This window comes from Nerophis lumbriciformis, linkage group LG06 (genome assembly GCF_033978685.3).
Source record: "Nerophis lumbriciformis linkage group LG06, RoL_Nlum_v2.1, whole genome shotgun sequence".
Classification (NCBI taxonomy): Eukaryota; Metazoa; Chordata; class Actinopteri; order Syngnathiformes; family Syngnathidae; genus Nerophis; species Nerophis lumbriciformis.
In genome coordinates this window covers 42,171,671-42,193,450 of record NC_084553.2, presented here as the reverse complement: position 1 = coordinate 42,193,450, position 21,780 = coordinate 42,171,671, and the positions used below count along the sequence as shown (strand labels likewise).

General features: G+C 41.5%; 1 protein-coding gene across 3 annotated transcripts in view; it reads right to left on the bottom strand.

Annotated features, from left to right (window-relative positions):
• mdga1 (MAM domain containing glycosylphosphatidylinositol anchor 1) overlaps window positions 1-21,780 on the bottom strand; it is a 535,716-nt gene that overhangs the window by 345,959 nt on the left and 167,977 nt on the right. For all 3 annotated transcript variants that reach the window (XM_061964377.2, XM_061964378.2, XM_061964380.2), the window contains exon 3: window positions 18,860-18,999. In XM_061964377.2, the coding sequence (XP_061820361.2) occupies window positions 18,860-18,999 (140 nt within the window). The remainder of the gene's footprint in view (window positions 1-18,859; window positions 19,000-21,780) is intronic.

The window sequence follows — 21,780 nt, the reverse complement described above, 5'->3', positions numbered from 1 at the left end:
GTCACTCATTTGTGCCTCACCATGGATTGCGCAATGACTCGGCTAACTGCTGGCCTGCTGTGCAGTGAGACCGTATTGCTATATGAATTATATTATACATTTCCATAGTTTAGTTAGCTGAGGTATATAATGTACAGTGTATTTTGTCAACTGTATGTGTGTAACGTATTTCTTGTGCTGAGCGATTATAAAACGGCTGCAAAAGACGCACTGGCTGAGGCTCGCAGTAATCCGCCTCCTGCATCCCCGCCGTAGAATTTGCACCCCCTGACGGGAGTGTTATATCAACTAAAGCCCACACTTAAACTTTCCACGTGCAAGATTTAATCTATTTAAAAAAGTTGTTTCATAAGAAGCCAAAAAGTGCAAAAACAATAATGTTCGTGTTGGAGGAGTTGTGAATGACTGCATGGCCACAACATTAGGTACACCTGCAGACTGCAGGTGTACCTAATTCACAACTCCTCCAAGACAAACTTTATTGTTTTTGCACTTTTTGGCTTCTTATTAAATAACTTTTGTAACTTATTTTTATGGGCTTTCCTCTTTGTGATGTTAAGTTCCTGTTATGCGCTGTTATACAGTATATGCCTTGAGCTCTTATTTTGAAGGCGCTAAGACCGGAAGTGATGACACGGAGTGGAGCGGAGGTTTTTGAAAGAAGGTAAATAAAGTGGTCCTCGTGTAAACTGGAGCCTCCGTGTTTGTTATTTTGTAGTTTCATACAGTATAGGCGACATTTAAAAACCCTCGGTTACACTTTTTTAAATAGATTCAATCTTGCACGTGGAAAGTTGAAGTGAGGGCTTTTTAGTTGATATAACACTCCCGTCAGGGGGTTCATTAATTCAGCACATCAGCGGCGCATGGACTTCATTTATAAGTAAAGGTAAGACCATAATAACGTATTTTTATTAAATGTGCTTTTTTGTGTGCTACAGTTTGTATGTGTAAAGTTAAAGTTAAGTTAAAGTACCAATGATTGTCACACACACTAGGTGTGGTGAAATTTGTCCTCTGCATTTGACCCATCCCCTTGTTCACCCCCTGGGAGGTGAGGGGAGCAGTGGGCAGCACCGGCGCCACGCCCGGGAATCATTTTTGGTGATTTAACCCCCAATTCCAACCCTTGATGCTGAGTGCCAAGCAGGGAAGAATGCTGGTATGAGCTTTTAAACATAACCCGTTAACTGCTGCCAATCAAATGGTGAATAAGATACTCTTTAGGGTTCATATGTTTGTAAATCTGACTGTGATGAAGTCAGTGCCTCACCAGCCATGAACCTCACCGTACGTCACTGATATATATATACATACATTTATTTTATTCCATAATGTTTGTTTAAGTCTGTATTTTACACTGAAGAAAGATAGAAATAAACCAAACAGCAGTAATAAAAGCAATATAAGTTTGTTTTCTCCCTTTGGGTAAATACTGTACGGATATTATATCCTTGTATTCTCTTATCAGCTTATAAGTTGAAGATTTAATCACGGTTTTCATTGTTGCTGCCTCCCTCAGGTTTCCTGTCTGAGAAAAGTGTATACAGTACACACCACACAAAAACACACACACACACACACACACACACACACACACACACACACACACACACACACACACACACACACACACACACACTATATTTAAAATATGTCAATTAAAACTGTGAGCGAGGCACAGAGTAAATGTATCAATATATTTATTTTTCGACCTTGCTTTAAATTGTTCTAACGTTCCTCTCATTTTTGGGGTATCTGACTATAGTTAACAAAAATATGAGAATCAACTCTCAACATGATGCAGTGTAGTACTACACAGCTGCAAACTACAATCATAAACAGTGTTGTCTATGGATGTTCCATGTTCTCATTCATCCAGGTCATCTGGACGGCGTGGCGCAGTGGGAGAATGGCCGTGCGCGACCCGAGGGTCCGTGGTTCAATCCCCACCTAGTACCAACCTCGTCATGTCCGTTGTGTCCTGAGCAAGACACTTCACCCTTGCTCCTGATGGGTGCTGGTTAGCGCCTTGCATGGCAGCTCCCTCCATCAGTGTGTGAATGTGTGTGTGAATGGGTAAATGTGGAAGTAGTGTCAAAGCGCTTTGAGTACCTTGAAGGTAGAAAAGCGCTATACAAGTACAACCCATTTATCATTATTTATTTATCTTATTCTCAGGGCATTCCATAGATCGCAACTGGGCTGTTCAGTTTGTTTTAGAAGATGTTTTGTCACTCATCTGAGCTGTCTTCCTCAGTTTAGGCTCACATACTTTGATTGGTCAGATGTAGTCTAAATGCTGGTGCCAAAGCCCCAACAATAAATGTATACCCGGACAAGAAGAGGGTGTGCTCAGGCAAGGATAGTTTCACTCTATTGTAGTGTAAAAAGGGTTACTGCACCCTAAAGACCGGACACCCCACACACACAAATATCAATCTTGTGTATGCTGTCCAGTGCAGTGACCAATGCACTGATATATTTTGGGGGAAACAACACAACCACAACATAAACAGGCAAACTCTTCAGGTCAAGACTCAGCTGTCTCAAGGAGAAACATCACTCCTTTGAGGACATAAATGTACAGATTCTTGACAGGGAAGACGGATAGTTCAAAAAGGGAGTGAGTTAAGCCATCTCCTCAAGGTTGAAAAACAATTCCTGAACAGAGAAGAGGGTCTGCGACACCACCTATCGCTCACGTATTGTTCTAAGCAACTCAAAAATGTTGCTTCTCGCAGCTTCAGGATGCGACGTTTTGTGGGCAGACTTAGGTCCTCTTTACACTGCACACCAAATCTGATTTTTTTGCTCTAAAGTGACACAAATCTGATTTTTTTTGCCAGTCTAAACGCTCCAAAGTGATTAAAATCTGATCTTTTGGCATCAGATTGATGTTACATCAGGAGGTCGTCATGAATCCCAAACGCAATGTGGCCTGAAAGTGACTTTTTCATCAGCTTTAGGCGAGCTACGCCACTGGTGTGTGCCGGAAAGACGCAGTCGCCAGTGGAAATTAATATTTCATCACAACATCCGGTTTCGTTTTTTATTTAAAGGGGAACATTATCACAATTTCAGAATGGTTAAAACCATTAAAAATCAGTTCCCAGTGGCTTATTATATTTTTTGAAGTTTTTTTCAAAATGTTACCCATCACGCAATATCCCTAAAAAAAGCTTCAAAGTGCCTGATTTTAACCATCGTTATAAATACCCGTCCATTTTCCTGTGACGTCACATAGTGAAGCCAACACAAACAAACATGGCGGAAAGAACAGCAAGCTATAGCGACATTACCTCGGATTCAGACTCGGATTTCAGCGGCTTAAGCGATTCAACAGATTACGCATGTATTGAAACGGATGGTTGTAGTGTGGAGGCAGGTAGCAAAAACAAAATTGAAGAAGAAACTGAAGCTATTGAGCCATATCGGTTTGAACCGTATGCAAGCAAAACCGATGAAAACGACACGACAGCCAGCGACACGGGAGAAAGCGAGGACGAATTCGGCAAACGCTTTCTAACCAACGATTGGTATGTGTTTGTTTGGCTTTAAAGGAAACTAGCAACTATGAACTAGGTTTACAGCATATGAAATACATTTGACAACAACATGCACTTTGAGAGTGCAGACAGCCCAATTTTCATCAATTAATATATTCTGTAGACATACCCTCATGTCAGCAGGCCAGGGAAGCTAGGGTCGATATTCTTCTCTTGATCATCTTCGGGACGGTGTGAGCCAAGACATCCAGGGGGGTTTAGCTCGCTCGTCTGCGGGAACAAACTGCCGCCATTGCTTGCCGTGCTACCGAGGTCCTTTGTCCCTGAACTGCTCACACACTCCGGCAGATTCAATGGGGGTCTGGCGGCAGATTTCTTTGACTTTATCATTGGAAATGCATCTGCTTTGAGTGTCGCAGGATATCCACACATTCTTGCCATCTCTGTCGTAGCATAGCTTTCGTCGGTAAAGTGTGCGGAACAAACGTCCAATTTCTTGCCACTTTCGCATCTTTGGGCCACTGGTGCAACTTGAATCCGTCCCTGTTCGTGTTGTTACACCCTCCGACAACACACCGACGAGGCATGATGTCTCCAAGGTACGGAAAACAGTTGAAAAAACGGAAAATAACAGAGCTGATTTGACTCTGTGTTTGAGAAAATGGCGGATTGCTTCCCGATGTGACGTCACGTTGTGACGCCATCGCTCCGAGAGCGAATATTAGAAAAGCGTTTAATTCGCCAAAATTCACCCATTTAGAGTTCGGAAATCGGTTAAAAAAATATATGGTCTTTTTTTCTGCAACATCAAGGTATATATTGACGCTTACATAGGTCTGGTGATAATGTTCCCCTTTAAGACGAACACATTACTTGTCAATAGTGCACAAATAATAGGTTATACGTAATATATGAATATATATTTTGATTCCGAAGAAATAGCAATTGTTAAAAGACCGGAATTGACGCTGTGGCGCATCTGCTGACATGTGAGTTGAAAAATAAAGCTCTCGTAGATCCACACTGGTGTCCGTGTCTCCTCTACTTAACAGCCATTAAAAGATTAGAACCCTCCCAAATATATTACACTATTTACATCCATTCATACATTATGTTACTTTCATTTACTTTTCCACGCAAAAAAACACTTATTTTTAAGGCTTTGCGACTTTTATTTTGTTTTGTAGTAGCAACGACTTCCTTCCGGTGAGATTCCGGTCAATTTCCTTTGTTTGTTTTCACTTTATCGAAGTGACGTCATGGCCACATTGGCATCTTAGGATGCCTGAGTATGTGCGTGGGGAGGGGGGCGTGGCCTGCGGGCCTGCTGCGGAACGGGGTGTGCCAGGACCGGCCTCAAAGACAGCGACAGGTGCGTAGATGCCTCAGGTGGGCCTTGTTATCTAATCACCTGTCGCCTTTATTAGCAGCAGCCGGGATTAGACACGTTGTTGGAGCTGGAGTGGGAGCGAGAGACAGACGCAAAGAAAACATTTTGCTGGAAAGCAACAGACTTGCACGATTTTATGAAAATGAAACAGTGTTGTAACCCTGATCCTGGCTCTTGTGGCAGTATTTGGTGGTCTTAGTAACCCACTGGAGGGCAACCTCCACAGTGCGAGCCAACCGCCCCAAAACAAGAGGATAGAGAAAAGAAGGAACTTATTGAATTTAATAAAATGGGACCCATTACCTCCCTGCTTGGCACTCAGCATCAAGGATTGGAATTGGGGGCCACCTGCTCAGTGGCCCAGTGGTTAGAGTGTCCGCCCTGAGATCGGTAGGTCGTGAGTTCAAACCCCTGCCGAGTCATACCAAAGACTATAAAAATGAGACCCATTACCTCCCTGCTTGGCACTCAGCATCAAGGGTTGGAATTGGGGGTTACATCACCAAAAATTATTCCCGGGCATGGCCACCGCTGCTGCTCACTGCTCCCCTGTGGGATTGGGTCAAATGCAGAGGATAATTTCACCGCACCTAGTGTGTGTGTGTGACAATCATTGGCACTTTAACCTTAACGTTAAATCACCAAAATGATTACCGAGCTTGGGTTGGATTGGATGGGTTGGGTTGGAATTGGGGGTTAAATCACCAAAATGATTCCCCGGCGCGGCCACCGCTGCTGCTCACTGCTCCCATCACCTCCCAGGGGGTGGAACAAGGGGATGGGTCAAATGCAGAGGGTAATTTCACCACACCCAGTGTGTGTGTGACTATCAGTGGTACTTTAACTTAACTTTAACTTTATTATCTGCGGACGTCAACAATTGGAAAAAACATCCCAAGTTGAGAAAAATCCAGTGTTCCACGCAATCTTATCTTTGTAAAAGTGGAATTTTAGTTCCAGATCGTGTATTGGATCTGCGCATGCGTACCGAACGATGCGACCATGACCACACTACCACACTATTACCGTCGGCCAAGGAGGCAGACAGCATATGCAGCAAATGAACATGTCTGTTTGCATCATAATTATTTTCCCCATTGTCGGAGTAAAAAAGTCAACACAAAATTGTACCAGGCAAAAAGCGCAGTAAAACGTACACACACGGACACACACTCTACTTCCGTACAGTAAACACAAACATAAGAGAACAAGGAGTCAACACACAGGGCTCTGTTTTATTCATGTTGATGTGATGCTAGTGGACATGCACCCGCGAGGAACACTGCTTTTCTCACCTAACACGCACACAAAACACACACACACACACAACCCCTCTGCAAGCATTCCACCCAGGAGTTCAACACAGGACATCAGATGTTTCCAGCAACATTTCTTATTTGCTCTATTTACTCATTTTCCCCCCAGCAAAGCAGGTAGTTGTTTCTGTGTGTGTTTTTTTTTACCAGTCCTGGTTTGTTTGTCACAAGGCCAATTTTTACATTGTTTACCAAACAATAGCACGCAAAACATGTTGTTACTCAACAAAATAAAAATGGGTTATGGGTTAAATGGGTTGTACTTGTATAGCGCGTTTCTACCTTCAAGGTATTCAAAGCGCTTTGACACTATTTCCACATTCACCCATTCACACACACATTCACACACTGATGGCGGGAGCTGCCATGCAAGACCCTAACCACGATCCATCATGAGCAAGGGTGAAGTGTCTTGCTCAAGGACACAACGGACGTGACGAGGTCAGGAGAAGGTGCGGATCGAACCAGGAACCCTCAGGTTGCTGGCGCGGCCACTCTCCCAACCGCGCCACACCATCCCCTAAATAAAATGTGGACTTGTGTTCAATGCTGGATAGAGAGAGCCATCCCAGTTGGGATTCCCCCAAAGGGACAGAGTGTGTGTGTGTGGGGCGGGGGGGGCAGCTTTGACAGAATCTCCAGTCAATCCAAACAACACTTTCTTCATGGAAAAGAAAGTCATCTGTTGCCGGGGGCAGTGTGTCTAATGGTGCTAATTGCTTGTGATGCTGAGTCATTTCTGTGTGAATGAGCGTCCTATCCATGGCATCATCAGTGATGATGCCATGAGACAGATCAAAGAGGTTCAGGCCTGCCAACACCGAAAAGAATACAGTACATACACTGATACTTTAAACACAGAATGCCCCCCCCCCAAAAAAACAATACAGTAAAGCCGGGCATGGATTTCAATAAGTCCCACTGGGAATGAGCCGATTTGTGTATCTGCTACTTTATTGCTCAGGAGTCACGGTTGCCTAAGAAGAGCCTTTGCACAACAATGTCATACATCACATGCAACAACGTAACAACGTACAACAACTGCTCGGTGGCCTAGTGGTTAGAGTGTCAGCCCTGAGATTGGTAGGTCGTGAGTTCAAACTCTGGCCGAGTCATACCAAAGACTATAAAAATGGGACCCGTTACCTCCCTGCTTGGCACTCAGCATCAAGGGTTGGAATGGGGGGTTAAATCACCAAAAATGATTCCTGGGCGCGGCCACCACTGCTGCTCACTGCTCCCCTCACCTCCCAGGGGGTGTACAAGGGGATGGGTCAAATGCAGAGGGTAATCTCACTACACCTAGTGTGTGACAATCATTGGTACTTTACATTTAACTTTAACATTAGGGGGAAAACTGCTCCTTTTTTTTTTTTTTTATGTTGCATATAATTACGTTGTATATAATTACCAATTCCTTATTAAGACAAGAACAAGTTTGTTGTGCATTCTAACTCATAAATAAATGCTAGTAAAAGTCAGCTAACAATGGAGACAATGGGATTCATGACGTCATTGCGTCTATTGCGCCCATAAAGCCCTCAAAAAAACATTCATAAACCGCCAACAATACTCCATTTACATATCGTGACCTTAATGCTAACCAGATATTAGCAATACTATTATCACACGCCCTAATGTTAAGGGACTACTTTTACCGGGCAGCTAACTAACTTGCTTGAAAAGGCTCATTATGTCTTTTTTGTCATGGCCCGGGCGTACGTCAGTGCGCATTCATGTGTGCGCTGCGCTGAGCGCACTTCCAGGAGCGCGCCAGGCGCATGTCAGTGCGGTTGCAGCATGCCGCTGCAATCAATCGCCAGCAATCAGCGCACCTGTGGCTGATCAGGGCACCTGCCTTCATAAGCCTGCACAACCCGCTATACAGGGGCAGAACGTAGTCATCTGTTCCAGTACAGTAAGCCGACTAAACAAGCTCTATGCATTCTCTCTCTGTGTTTCTCCACCGTCGTGTTGAATTGTCTCGTGTCCTTCCTTGCCGTCCTCCCTGCAGCCTGCCTTCGTTCCCACGCTACGAGCTGTGTGTCTCGTCTTCCCGCCTTCCCTCTGCTTCCCTGGCTGCCTCTTGGATCTCGATCTCCCGCCTGAACACGGACCTTTGACGCCTCACTATAGCCCCCGACTTACTGCCTGCTCACAGATCTACGAGCCTGCTCTGCCCCTATTGGACTTATGCCTCTCTCGCTCAACACTCAGCAGTTAATTCCCACACATAGTCACACACCATACACTCTTGGATTTAGTCACACTCCATTCCCTTGGTTATTAATATACTTCATTTATTATGTACATATATATATTATAATATATATATATATATATATATATATATACATATATATATATATATATATATATACTGTATAGTGTATATATAATAATAAATAGAGCTTATACGCCATCCCTCCTGTCTGTGCCGTATCCTTCCTCCTGTATACGTAACATTCTTATTCATATACTTTTTCAAATGTTCTTGTAATCAGACCATATTTTTGGGATATTAGATGGAATTTTTACATGACATGTAATTTAATAAAAAACAAAGGCACATTGACTAAGACTATAGCAGAATTAACTGGCAACTTAAGTATAAAAGAGACCGAAAAGTTTGACAGAAACGAAATCCAATCGCATTCATTTTGGTCTTGTGGATGGGTGGGACAAGTTCCGAGTATATCCAATCACAGTTCTATAACGGCGTACATTGAAAGAGATGGGGCTTAGTTATGAAGGACAGCCAATCAAAAGTTTTTCCTCTTCAGATGAGGAAGTCAGTAGTCCCCCCCTTAAACGAAACAAAAATGTGTGGCTTTAACATGTTCCACGTTGTAATATGCGTACAACTGGGACAAAGTGAAGAGGACACATTTGATTTTTGCTCCTATGATGCCATCAGCAGGCGAGTCATCGATCGTGACATCACGACTGTAAGTTAAATCTATTATTCTAGCCGCGTGAGCGTGAATTCCTTGCTACACCTTCACTGCTGGGGCTTCATCTGTCCACAACTGATTGCTACAACAAGAAAGATCTGACAAACACTTATATTCGTGGTTATCGTAAGGATACGTGTTTGAAATTAATTAAGCCTTTATTGTGTCTGAAAAAAAAAAGTGCCATTTTTATGGTATTAATGAGATTGTAAAGGACTGTTATTGATCCGATGTTGATGTGCTAAAACGTCTTGAGGTACATACAATATTAACTGTTCTTTTTAAATGCACATACTAAATATTAATAGGGTTTGGATGTATTCATTAAATCAATGTATTCTTGGTTGACCAAAAATTATTCAACATACCGTAATATTTTGATATTGACACATCTGCTCTGTGCATAAATTATGAGACTACCTTTAAGAGAGTTGCATATATGATAATATATATATATATATATTACCCTTTAAAAAACTGAAATCTACCCCAATGGACAACTTAGTGATTTTAAAGTAATATTTTGATATTGACACATCTCATCTGTGTATCTTCTAAGGGTAGTCTAGTAACGTATGCACAGATGAGATGTGTCAATATCAAAATATTACTTTGAATCACTTTTTGGCAACTGATAATATATTGATTTAATGAATACATCCAAAACAATTCATATTTATTATCGGCATGAACAAATAACACTAAATATGATACGTAGCTTTTAAACAAGAAAGAGGTTTTAGCACATCAACATTGGATCTATAACAGTCCTTTATTACCTCAATAATACCATAGAAAGGGCCAACTCTTTCATTTTTTGGACAAAATAAAGGATTACATAATTTTAAACGCATATCTTTACAATAATCCTGAATGTAAGTGTTTGTCCAACTCCTCCATGTAGTAATCAGTTGTGGACAGACGAAGTCCCAGCAGTGCAGCTTTCGCAACCATGTGTGTTCACGCGGCAGGAATACACTTTTTGGCAGGGCCCCCCTGAAAAAATGTTACATCGTCGTGGCCGTGCAGGGTGCAATGTAACTGTGCATCCAAAGCGCAGGTAGAGGAAAAATGTCACAAAAAAGGACATATTCCACAGGTGCAGAAAAAAGAAAGTGGAAGAGGAGGAAAAAAGCCAAGATAGTTGTGTATGTTTAACACACAAGGAATTTAACTTCGGACTGTGCTCTCTTTGTACAAACCCCGTTTCCATATGAGTTGGGAAATTGTGTTGGATGTAAATATAAACGTAATACAATGATTTGCAAATCCTTTTCAACCCAATTGAATGCACTACAAAGACAAGACATTTGATGTTCAAACTCATAAACTTTTTTTTTTTTTTTTGCAAATAATAATTAACTTAGAATTTTATGGCTGCAAAATGTGCCAAAGTAGTTGGGAAAGGGCATGTTTACCACTGTGTTACATGGCCTTTCCTTTTAACAACACTCAGTAAACGTTTGGGAACTGAGGAGACACATTTTTTAAGCTTCTCAGGTGGAATTCTTTCCCATTCTTGCTTGATGTACAGCTTAAGTTGTTCAACAGTCCGGAGGTCTCCATTGTGGTATTTTAGGCTTCATAATGCACCACACATTTTCAATAGAGGACAGGTCTGGATTACAGGCAGGCCATTCTAGTACCCGCACTCTTTTACTATGAAGCCACGTTGGTGTAACACGTGACTTGGCATTTTGCTGAAATAAGCAGGGGCGTCCATGGTAACGTTGCTTGGATAGCAACATATGTTGCTCCAAAACCTGTATGCACATTTCAGCATTAATGGCGCCTTCACAGATGTGTAAGTTACCCATGTCTTGGGCACTAATACACCCCCATACCATCACACATGCTGGCTTTTCAACTTTGCGCCTATAACAATCCGGATGGTTATTTTCCTCTTTGGTCCCGAGGACACGACGTCCACAGTTTCCAAAAACAATTTGAAATATGGACTCGTCAGACCACAGAACACTTTTCCACTTTGTATCAGTCCATCTTAGATGAGCTCAGGCCCAGCGAAGCCGACGGCGTTTCTGGGTGTTGTTGATAAACGGTTTTCGCCTTGCATAGGAGAGTTTTAACTTGCACTTACAGATGTAGCGACCAACAGTAGTTACTGACAGTGGGTTTCTGAAGTGTTCCTGAGCCCATGTGGTGAAATCCTTTACACACTGATGTCGCTTGTTGATGCAGTACAGCCTGAGGGATCGAGGGTCACGGGCTTAGCTGCTTACGTGCAGTGATTTCTCCAGATTCTCTGAACCCTTTGATGATATTGCGGACCGTAGATGGTGAAATCCCTAAATTCCTTGCAATAGCTGCTTGAGAAAGGTTTTTCTTAAACTGTTCAACAATTTGCTCACGCATTTGTTGACAAAGTGGTGACCCTCACCCCATCCTTGTTTGTGAATGACTGAGCATTTTATGGAATCTACTTTTATACCCAATCATGGCACCCACCTGTTCCCAATTAGCCTGTTCACCTGTGGGATGTTCCAAATAAGTGTTTGATGAGCATTCCTCAACTTTATCAGTATTTATTGCCACCTTTCCCAACTTCTTTGTCACGTGTTGCTGGCATCAAATTCTAAAGTTAATGATTATTTGCAAAAAAAAAAAAGTTTATCAGTCTGAACATCAAGTATGTTGTCGTTGTAGCATATTCAACTGAATATGGGTTGAAAATGATTTGCAAATCATTGTATTCTGTTTATATTTACATCTAACACAATTTCCCAACTCATATGGAAACAGGGTTTGTAGAATGTAAACATTAAACAATAACAATTAGCTAAAAATAAAAACAGGTAATTTAAGACTACCATGTACAAGACTGATGAGACAATATGACACTTTTACTGTAAATACAAAGCTTTTTCACTTGGACCGTTTAACCCCAGGCCACTTGTAGCTGAATGTTCTACATTTTGACATCAGGAAACATATGTGGCACCCTGGACATCATTCATTCATTGGTATTATTTGTGTTATTATTACATTGGTATTATTTGTGTTATTATTGTATTGGTATTATTTGTGTTCTTAACTGGGCCACCAGCATGTATTTGTAAATGACATGTCATATTTAAAGACATGTCAAGCTAACAATAGGATAATGTAAACAACATTGCCAGACCCGCAATGAGTATATAGTTTGTGTGTGAATGATCAACAGTCATTATTGACAGAATTAAAGGGCCCCAAAATCAAAAAAAGCGCACCAAAATCAGAAATAGAGGGTCCCAAAATCCATAGAGGACCCTGAAATAAAATGTTGCTTAAGGCCCCAGGGAAGACACAAAAAGATTCTATTGGCACGAAGCTGGAGGCGTTTGTGTCAGTGAGGGACAGGAGGACACTGGACATACTGCTGGCCATCATGGACAATCCTGCCCACACACTCCACCAGAAAATTGAGGGACAGCAGAGCTCATACTCCAACACGCTCCTTCAGCTTCGTTCCCACACTGTCCGATTCAAGAACTCCTTCATTCCGCACTCCATCCAGCTGTGTAATCACTCGCCATAGATTATATTTGTCTATTGCCTGACCGCTTCTATGTCCTCTCTTTGTTTATAATGTATACTATCTACTGAATCTACTCTTTATTTTATGTTGCCATTTTTTTTGCTGCAGCTGTTACATATACTGTAATATTGTACTTGGTAATTGGGATTTGTTATATATTGTATATATTCTATAAACAAATGATAATAATAATATATAATATATATATATATATATATATATATATATATATATATATATATAATATATCAGTATATATTATATACTGTATATATAATATGTAAATATTACATATATGTTATATTTTATATTTCTACTATGGTACATTTTTAGTCTACTTCATACCTTTTGTTTTCGCCCGCTTTTTGTGCCTTTGTGTGCATTATCCTTTCCATCCTTATCCTTTCCATCCTTTGTAACTGAGCTACTGTGTGGAACAATTTCCCTTGTGGATCAATAAAGTTTGTCTAAGTCCAAGTCTCAGATACGAAAAGAGACTCCTAGTGGAACCTTTTGTTTGTTTTTTTACCTGCGTGAGGATAATGATGAATTTTTCATCAAAACAGGAAGATAAAAACCATCAGTTGGCATCCCAGTTAGAGCAGACATTGTATAGAAAATGATTGTTTTATTATGTTTGTAGTTTGTATTTCTTGTTTAGCACTTAGCAATACTGCTGCATGATGCTTAGTGTGTCATTAAAGCTGGATTTGTTTAGCAGACAGCTTCTAGACCAGGGGTGTCAAACTCATTTCAGCTCAGGGGCCGCATGGAGGAAAATCTCTTCCCAAGTGGGCTAGAATGATAAAATCATGGCATGATAACTTAAAAATAAAGACAACTAAAGTATTTTTTTTTTTTTTTTTTTACTTTGGCCAAAAATAGAACAAGCACATTCTGAAAACGTACAAATCACAAATAATCCCCTTGACAAAACACTTCAAGTTTGTTGAAAATTCTGAGGAAATTGGTGCAGCTTCTAAAACACAATGAGCTTGGACTTCGTCTCAGTGTATCTACAAAGCCAGGATTAAACTTTAAGTCACAGTCTTTCTAGGATTGAACAAAGAACACATAACGTAAACTCTTCTAGGTATCAAATACCTCCTTTATCATGCCCACGTATCAATCCAGTGCTAACTCAACAAACCGTAAAAAACGGAGGTAAAAAGACTTCTCGTTTTTGACAGAGACATTATGGGGGAGAAAGGGTGCCAAATAACGATGTGTTCAAAGCAGAAGACATAAAACGGCAGGTTTTAAGTTTCAAGTGGGTCGAGGAGGAGGAGCCACAGTCCCCCTGTATTGTGTACCTCTGGCTTGGCCCCGCTATAAACCGTTTGCTAGCAGAATTGCTATTGTGACATCCAGTGGACACATTTAGAACAGCAGTTTCTTTCATTTAAAAAAAATGCAGCTCATTTTAATACTTGGCAAACTCATCACGCGGGCCGGATAAAACCGTAGGTGTGACACTCCTGTTCTAGAGCTTGTAGATCGTCCGCCTTATATTCAGCCTCAAAAATAAAAGGTTCTGGATCATCATTTGTTCCAAAGTAGTCGTCGTTGGCTTTCATAAAGTATGTCATGAGTAGTAGTGTTGTCCTTTCATCTAATGTAAAACTCAAGTATTGCGATATGTAACGTCTTGAAGTCATTGCCAATAACTAGCCTATGAATCTTGTAAATAACATACATGGGTTATACTTGTATAGCACTTTTCTACCTTCAAGGTACTCAAAGCGCTTTGACACTATTTCCACATTCACCCATTCACACACTGATGACGGGAGCTGCGATGCAAGGCCCTAACCACGACCCATCGGGAGCAAGGATGAAGTGTCTTGCTCAAGGACACAATGGACGTGACGAAGTTGGTAAATGGTGGAGATTGAACCAGAAACCCTCAGGTTGCTGGCACAGCCACTCTCTCAACCGCGCCATGCCGTCTGTCTCCAAATACATTCAATACCAATGCAATTGGAAATTATTTAATACCAACTCTGCACTGTTGTGACGAAACGAGAGCTGAGCCACATCTGAGCTATCTACATTCCTACTCTCACCTATGGTCATGAAGTGTGAGTCATGACCGAAAGAATAAGATCGCGGATACAAGCGGCCGAAATGAGTTTCCTCAGAAGGGTGGCTGGCATCTCCCTTAGAGATAGGGTGAGAAGTTCAGTCACCCGAGAGAGACTCGGAGTAGAGCCGCTGCTCCTTCGCTTGGAAAGGAGCCAGCTTAGGTGGTTCAGGCATCTCGTGCGGATGCCTCACGAGCGTCTCCCTAGGGAGGTCCTCGTTGCACGTCCCACTGGGAGGAGACCCCGCGGCAGGCCAAGGACCAGATGGGGGAATTACATCTCCTCTCTGGCCTGGGAACGCTTAGGGATTCCCCAGGTGGAAGTCGCTAATGTTGCTCTGGAGAGGGAAGTCTGGGGGCCTCTGCTGGAGCTGTTGTCCCCGCGACCCGATTCCGGATAAGCGGTTGAAGATGGATGGATGGATGGAACTCTGCATACTCTGGAGTGGAGGTAGAATGTGCCAGGGTTGGCCTCAGACTGAACGCAAAGAAGACTGAGGTAATCACCTATAACCTACACATGGACCACCCGCCAATAACAACATCAGATGGCAGCGCTCTGCGAGAGGTCAATGACTTCAAGTACTTGGGTTCCTGGATGAACTCCACAGAACAAGACCTTAAGGTCAGGAAGGCACTAGCGTGGAGGGCCCTGAACGGTATGTCAAGAGTGTGGTGCTCGAATCTCCCCCGACACATAAAGCTGAGTCTATTCCACGCCACTGTGGAGTCTGTCCTGCTGTAAGGCTGCAAAAGCTGGACCCTGACACCCACCCTGCAGAAGTCCCTGGATGGGTGCGACACCAGAATGATACGAGCTGTTCTGGATGTGGACCAGAACATCCACATCACCAACAAGGACCTGTACGGGCAACTGCCGAGGCTCAGCAAGAAAGTAACAGCTAGGAGGATGAGGCTGGCCGGCCACTGCCACAGACATCGGAAGCTCCCGGCCAGCAGGCTGGTCCTATGGGAACCAACGCACGGGCATCGATCGCGAGGACGTCCCTCCCTAACGTACGTGGACATCCTGAAGAAAGATGCGGGAGCTGAAAGCTCTACGGAGCTGGCCGGGTGTATGGAGAACCGGAATGATTGGAGACTCCGATGGAAGCTCGTCTGAGGACGACTGAGAGAGACACTACACCCTATAAAATAAAATGTTTATTTTCATTCATGTATTTTTCTTGCACTATTTAATGTATTTGATGTTGTAAGTTGTGTACATTGCATGTCTGCACTGGAGAAAGTGCTGTGTTTAGTCTTAATGTACACGATTACAGAGGCAACAAAAGGCCTTCTGCTATGGGCTATTAGAGGAGGGTCCTTAGAAGAAAAGCCAGTAAATGTGAGCCATGTAGTAGCTGCATAAAACCATTTTTTCGTCGTCTTCTTCACTTCTCTGCAGTCCGGCTTTGAATTGCGAGGGGTTACACATTTCAAGTGGAGCAGCAAAGTGGGTAACAAGAATCTCACATTGTGTCATAAGGATTTGCTCTTTTCTTAACCTCGTTTTGGTTGCATGGAAACAAAGAAGGCAGTGGCTGAGACTGTCAAATGCCTTCAGAGTATACCTGCTAAGCTGGAACTGGAACACTGAAGATGAATAAGTAAATTTTAGCCAGACCGGGCAAGTTCTTCCAGCAGTGAAACCATAACATTGGTTTACATTTACTAGGCCAAACTCAGTGAAATATTGCCAAATTTAACAAGGTGTTAATACATCAACATCCCCAGGCTTTGCTCAAGTTGTTTTTGAGAATTAATGAAAAATTACACATGAACTATAGTTTATCACCACAAAGAAACTTATTTTGTTATAAAATTAATTCATCTGTCACATTCAACAAAAGTTTTCTACTGCACATTGAGGATCAAATATGTTTGTACTGTGTTATTGGATAAAAAGGCCAAGCATAATTCCACATCAGAAGACATTTTGATAACTGAGGTGTAAAATATTTCTATCATAATGCTTCTCCTCAATCAAAATGTGTTTTTGCCACAATCCAAACGTCATCATGACCAATCATACTTGCTTCATTGATCGACATATAAACAGACCAATGACCAATGAAAGCGGGCATTAAACAAAAATGCAAGCAACTGAAGAGCGGAAGGATAAATGCTAACTGGATTTAAGTGAACATTATCAATGTTTGTTTTTTAACAAACAGAAGCAATAAATCAATCTGTATTATAATACACAATATCAGCTTAATTATACGCGCATATGCGTTTTTGTAAATACAGTGCGTCTGGAAAGTATTCACAGGACTTTGTTTTTTTCCATACGTTGCTATGTTACAACCTTATTCCAAAATAGAATGAATACATTTTTGTCCTCAAAATTCTAAACACAATACCCCATAATGATAATGCGAAAAACAATTGTTTAGACCTTTTAGAAATGTATCCTAAATAAAAAAAACTAAGAAATCACAGCCTCCGCTCAATACTTTGTTGATGCACCTTTGGCAGCAATTACAGCCTCAAGTCTTTTTGAATACGACGCCACAAGCTTGGCACACCTATCATTTTGCCAGTTTTGCCCATTCCTCTTAGCAGTAACTCTCAAACTCCATCAGGTTGGATGGTAAGCTTTGGTTTTCATCAGGGATATATATGTACATTGCTGCATTCATCTTTCTCTTATCCTGACTAGTCTCCCAGTTCCGCTGAAAAACATCTCCACAGCATGATGCTGCCACCACCATGCTACGGGGATGGTATTGGCCTGGTTCTCCAAACATGGCGTCTGGCATTCACGCCAAAGAGTACAATCTTTGTCTCGTTAGACCAGATAATTTTGTTTCTAAAAGTCTGAGAGTATTTCAAGTGCATTTTGGCAAACATTTTACAAAGAAATGGCTTATGTCTGGCAACTCTACCATAAAAGCCTGATTGGTGGATTGCTGCAGAGATGGTTGTCCTTCTGGAAGGTTCGCCTCTCTCCACAGAAAAATGTTGTAGCTCTGACAGAGTGACCATCGAGTTCTTGGTCACTTTCCTAACTAGGGTAATTCTCCCCCGATCGATCAGTTTAGACAGCCGGCCATCTCCAAGAAGAGTCCTGGTGGTTCCAAACGTCTTCCATTTACAGATGGAGGCCACTGGGGTCATTGGGACCAAGGCAGCAGATATTTTTCGATACCATCCATCCATCCATTTTCTACCGCTTATTCCCTTTGGGGTCGCGGGGGGCGCTGGAGCCTATCTCAGCTACAATCGGGCGGAAGGCGGGGTACACCCTGGACAAGTCGCCAGCTCATCGCAGGGCCAACACAGATAGACAGACAACATTCACACTCACATCCACACACTAGGGCCAATTTAGTGTTGCCAATCAACTTATCCCCAGGTGCATGTCTTTGGAAGTGGGAGGAAGCCGGAGTACCCGGAAGGAACCCACGCAGTCACGGGGAGAACATGCAAACTCCACACAGAAAGATCACGAGCCCGGGATTGAACCCAAGACTACTCAGGACCTTCGTATTGTGAGGCAGATGCACTAACCCCTCTTCCACCGTTCTCCAGATTTGTGTCCTGAGACAATCCTGTCTCAGAACTCTACAGATAATTCCTTTGACTTCATTCTTGGTTTGTGCTCTGCCATTCACTGTTAAGCGTGGAATATTATATATAAACAGGTGTGTGCATTTCAATGTCACGTCCAGTCAACTGAATGTACCACAGGTGGACTCCAATTAAGCTGAAGGAACATCAGGATTATCAGTTGAAACAGGATGCACCTAAGCTACATTTTGAGTTTCATGGAAAAAGCTGTGAATATGTTTGTAACATGTGATTTCTTTGTTTTTTATTTTTAAATAATTAGCAAAAAAAGGTCTACATTTTGTCATTGTGGGGTATTGTGTGTAGAATTTTGAGGACAAAAACAAATGTATTCCGTTTTGGATCTGTTGCTTCTGCCATGTGAGAGTATAGGATGTTGGGATGCAGGGAGAGTTGCCCTCAAAGTCATTTTGCTCAATTCGAAAAGTTAATTTTAAAGATGCATCGTTCTAATACCAGAAAAAAATAAAAATAAACACCAGATGCAAAAGCTCACCTGTGGTCTTGGGTGTCCTTTCACGATGCACTGAAGCACGAGCGTGTCTCCTTCTTTGATGGTGTATATTCTCTCGCTGATGTTATCGTCCTTGACGTTGCACGCGGCGCCCGAGTGCACAATCTGGGCGTTGGCTGGCGCTGTGGGCGTACACACAAAAAGGAGAAGAAAAAAAACACGTTAGATTTGAGAAAGGTCTCTGAAGCAGGCAAAGGTCAAGAAATTCAAACCAACACTGTGTTTCTTTTAATATGTGTGTTTTAGGCGTGCCACGGTACGCCATCTACACAATTAAAACAAAGCACCCTCAATACTACATCTACATCTACAAAAACACAAATGTAATGTTAAAAAAAATTAAAAGGGAACGAAGAAACGTCAGGAGGGAGCAAAAAGAGCAGGAAGAAGCAAGAGCTTATATTGTCCTATCCCATCACTCAGATATATGATTTATAATCATCAATACAATACAATATGACTACTTTATCAATATTTATTATTTTTCTTCTGAGGAAAGTGAAACGTTACAACAGTAAGAGTTTGAACAGGGTGAATAACAATTGTAGGCTAAGTAAACATAATTATAACATCCCTTATGGCTGAAGTGCATGAATAGTTCTTGTAGTTGAACAATGGCAGCTCACTGATTTTGTCTCATCTACTTGTCTTTGTCTGTTTACTTTATTTTCCTTCTTTGTCTGTTTACATAAGGGCTGTCTAAACATTTCCCCCTACTTTGGTATCTAAAAAATTAAATGCATTAAAAGGAAAACTTAAACAAACTGATGGGTTTAGATACATTTAGAGTTGAATATTTGTGTTATTATTACTTTTTTTTTTATATTGTTATTATTGAAACATCAAAGTTGTTATCTATTGCGTGTTTTGATGTTTATGTTGTGAGTAATTTGTACTTTTAACAATAGTGTGTGACTCTCCCTGTTGTATGTTGTTGTTCTACATAAACCTGTTTTTAATCTCAATGAGTTGTTACCTGGTCAAATAAAGGAAAATGAACAATTTAAATGAAACATGCAAACTCCACACAGAAAGATCCCGGGCCCGGGATTGAACTCAGAACCTTCGTATTGTGAGGCACATGCACTAACCCCTGTATCACCATGCTGCCCCTGAATAAACCATATGTCTAATGTTTTTATTTTTGAGAGTCCCTATATGTTGGCATAGAAGTTTGCACGTCCTTTCTGAACGTATTAAATATAGACACAAAACAGCAGTCGCAGAACAGTTTTAGTCCTGATAAATCCCACTGTGTGTGCTAAATAATTAGGGTGAAAGCAGCGAAAGCCAGATTGAAATTGTTTTGTTTATTATAATTCTCCCACTTCAATCGTATATTTGAGGGCCTTAACATACCAGAAAAACTCACCAATCTTTGCAAGGACAAAATGTGATATTCTAAAATAATAACGGTCATAACGTCCTTCCATTTACTCTAATCGACCTGAATTTGTGTATGTTTGGTCAGGGCGTTGGGTGGGATGCAACTGCATGACTGCCATTGCACTACTATTTCCCCTTTGTGGTGGAAAATTATAAGAGTCACACGTTTGTTCCAAATGCTCCGATCTCCCAGAGATATTTTTATGGTGGGCTGGGTCATTGCGAAGGATGTGACCATACTTGCCAACCCTCCCGGATTTTCCGGGAGACTCCCGAAATTCAGCACCTCTCCCGAAAACCTCCCGGGACAAATTATCTCTCGAAAATCTCCCGAAATTCAGGCGGACTCAGATCAATGCGGAACTGAGTCCGCTTTCCCACAATATAAACGGCGTGCCTGCCCAATCACGTTATAACTGTAGAATGATCAAGGGCGAGTTCTTGGTTTCTTATGTGGGTTTATTGTTAGGCAGTTTCATTAACGTCCTCCCAGCGCGTTAACAACACACAACAACAGCAGTCACGTTTTCGTCTACCGTAAAGCAGTTCGTCTGCCATAAACAGCAATGTTGTGACACTCTTAAACAGGACAATACTGCCATCTAGTGCATTTGATGAAAGCCCTTCTGTGTGTGCCACACAGCAATGCATCATCAGAGAGGGTGTTCAGCATGGTTCGAAAAATAGTGACAGAGAATAGAACAAGTATGGACAATTCAACCCTTAACTCAACAAGTATATGTGTAAATAAATGAACACTGAAATTCAAGTATTTCTTGTATTTATATATATATATATATATATATATATATATATATATATATATATATATATATATATATATATATATATATAGAGAGATTTGAGAAACACCTTGCGGTGCAGCTTGAACACATCATCAGTAAAGAACCAAGGTTCATTGGGTGTTTCGGTAAGTATGGACAATTCAACCCTTAACTCAACAAGTATATGTGTAAATAAATGAACACTGAAATTCAAGTATTTCTTGTATTTATATATATATATATATATATATATATATATATATATATATATATATATATATATATATATATATATATATATATATATATATATATATATGTATATATATATATATATATATATATATATATATATATATATATATATATATATATATATATTTGAGAAACACCTTGCGGTGCAGCTTGAACACATCATCAGTAAAGAACCAAGGTTCATTGGGTGTTTCGGGTCTTTGATCTCTATACACCCTCGCCTGGGAGACCCAACCGGGGCTGATCAGGCCCCGGCTTGTGTCCAAGCAGCGAACTACTCCATCTGTCTCCCCTCTTGATCCATAACCACCTTGAGGCTTTCTCAGCAGCCTCACTGATATTTCTGGTGGCTTTTCTCTCCAGCAACCCTCTGATTCCAAGAAGTCTGAATGCCTGATGCACAGATTGCCCTAGAAAGCCCCTGCAGCCCACTTCTATAGGCTCACAGCGGGTCCTCCAGCCGCTCTCTCTGCATGT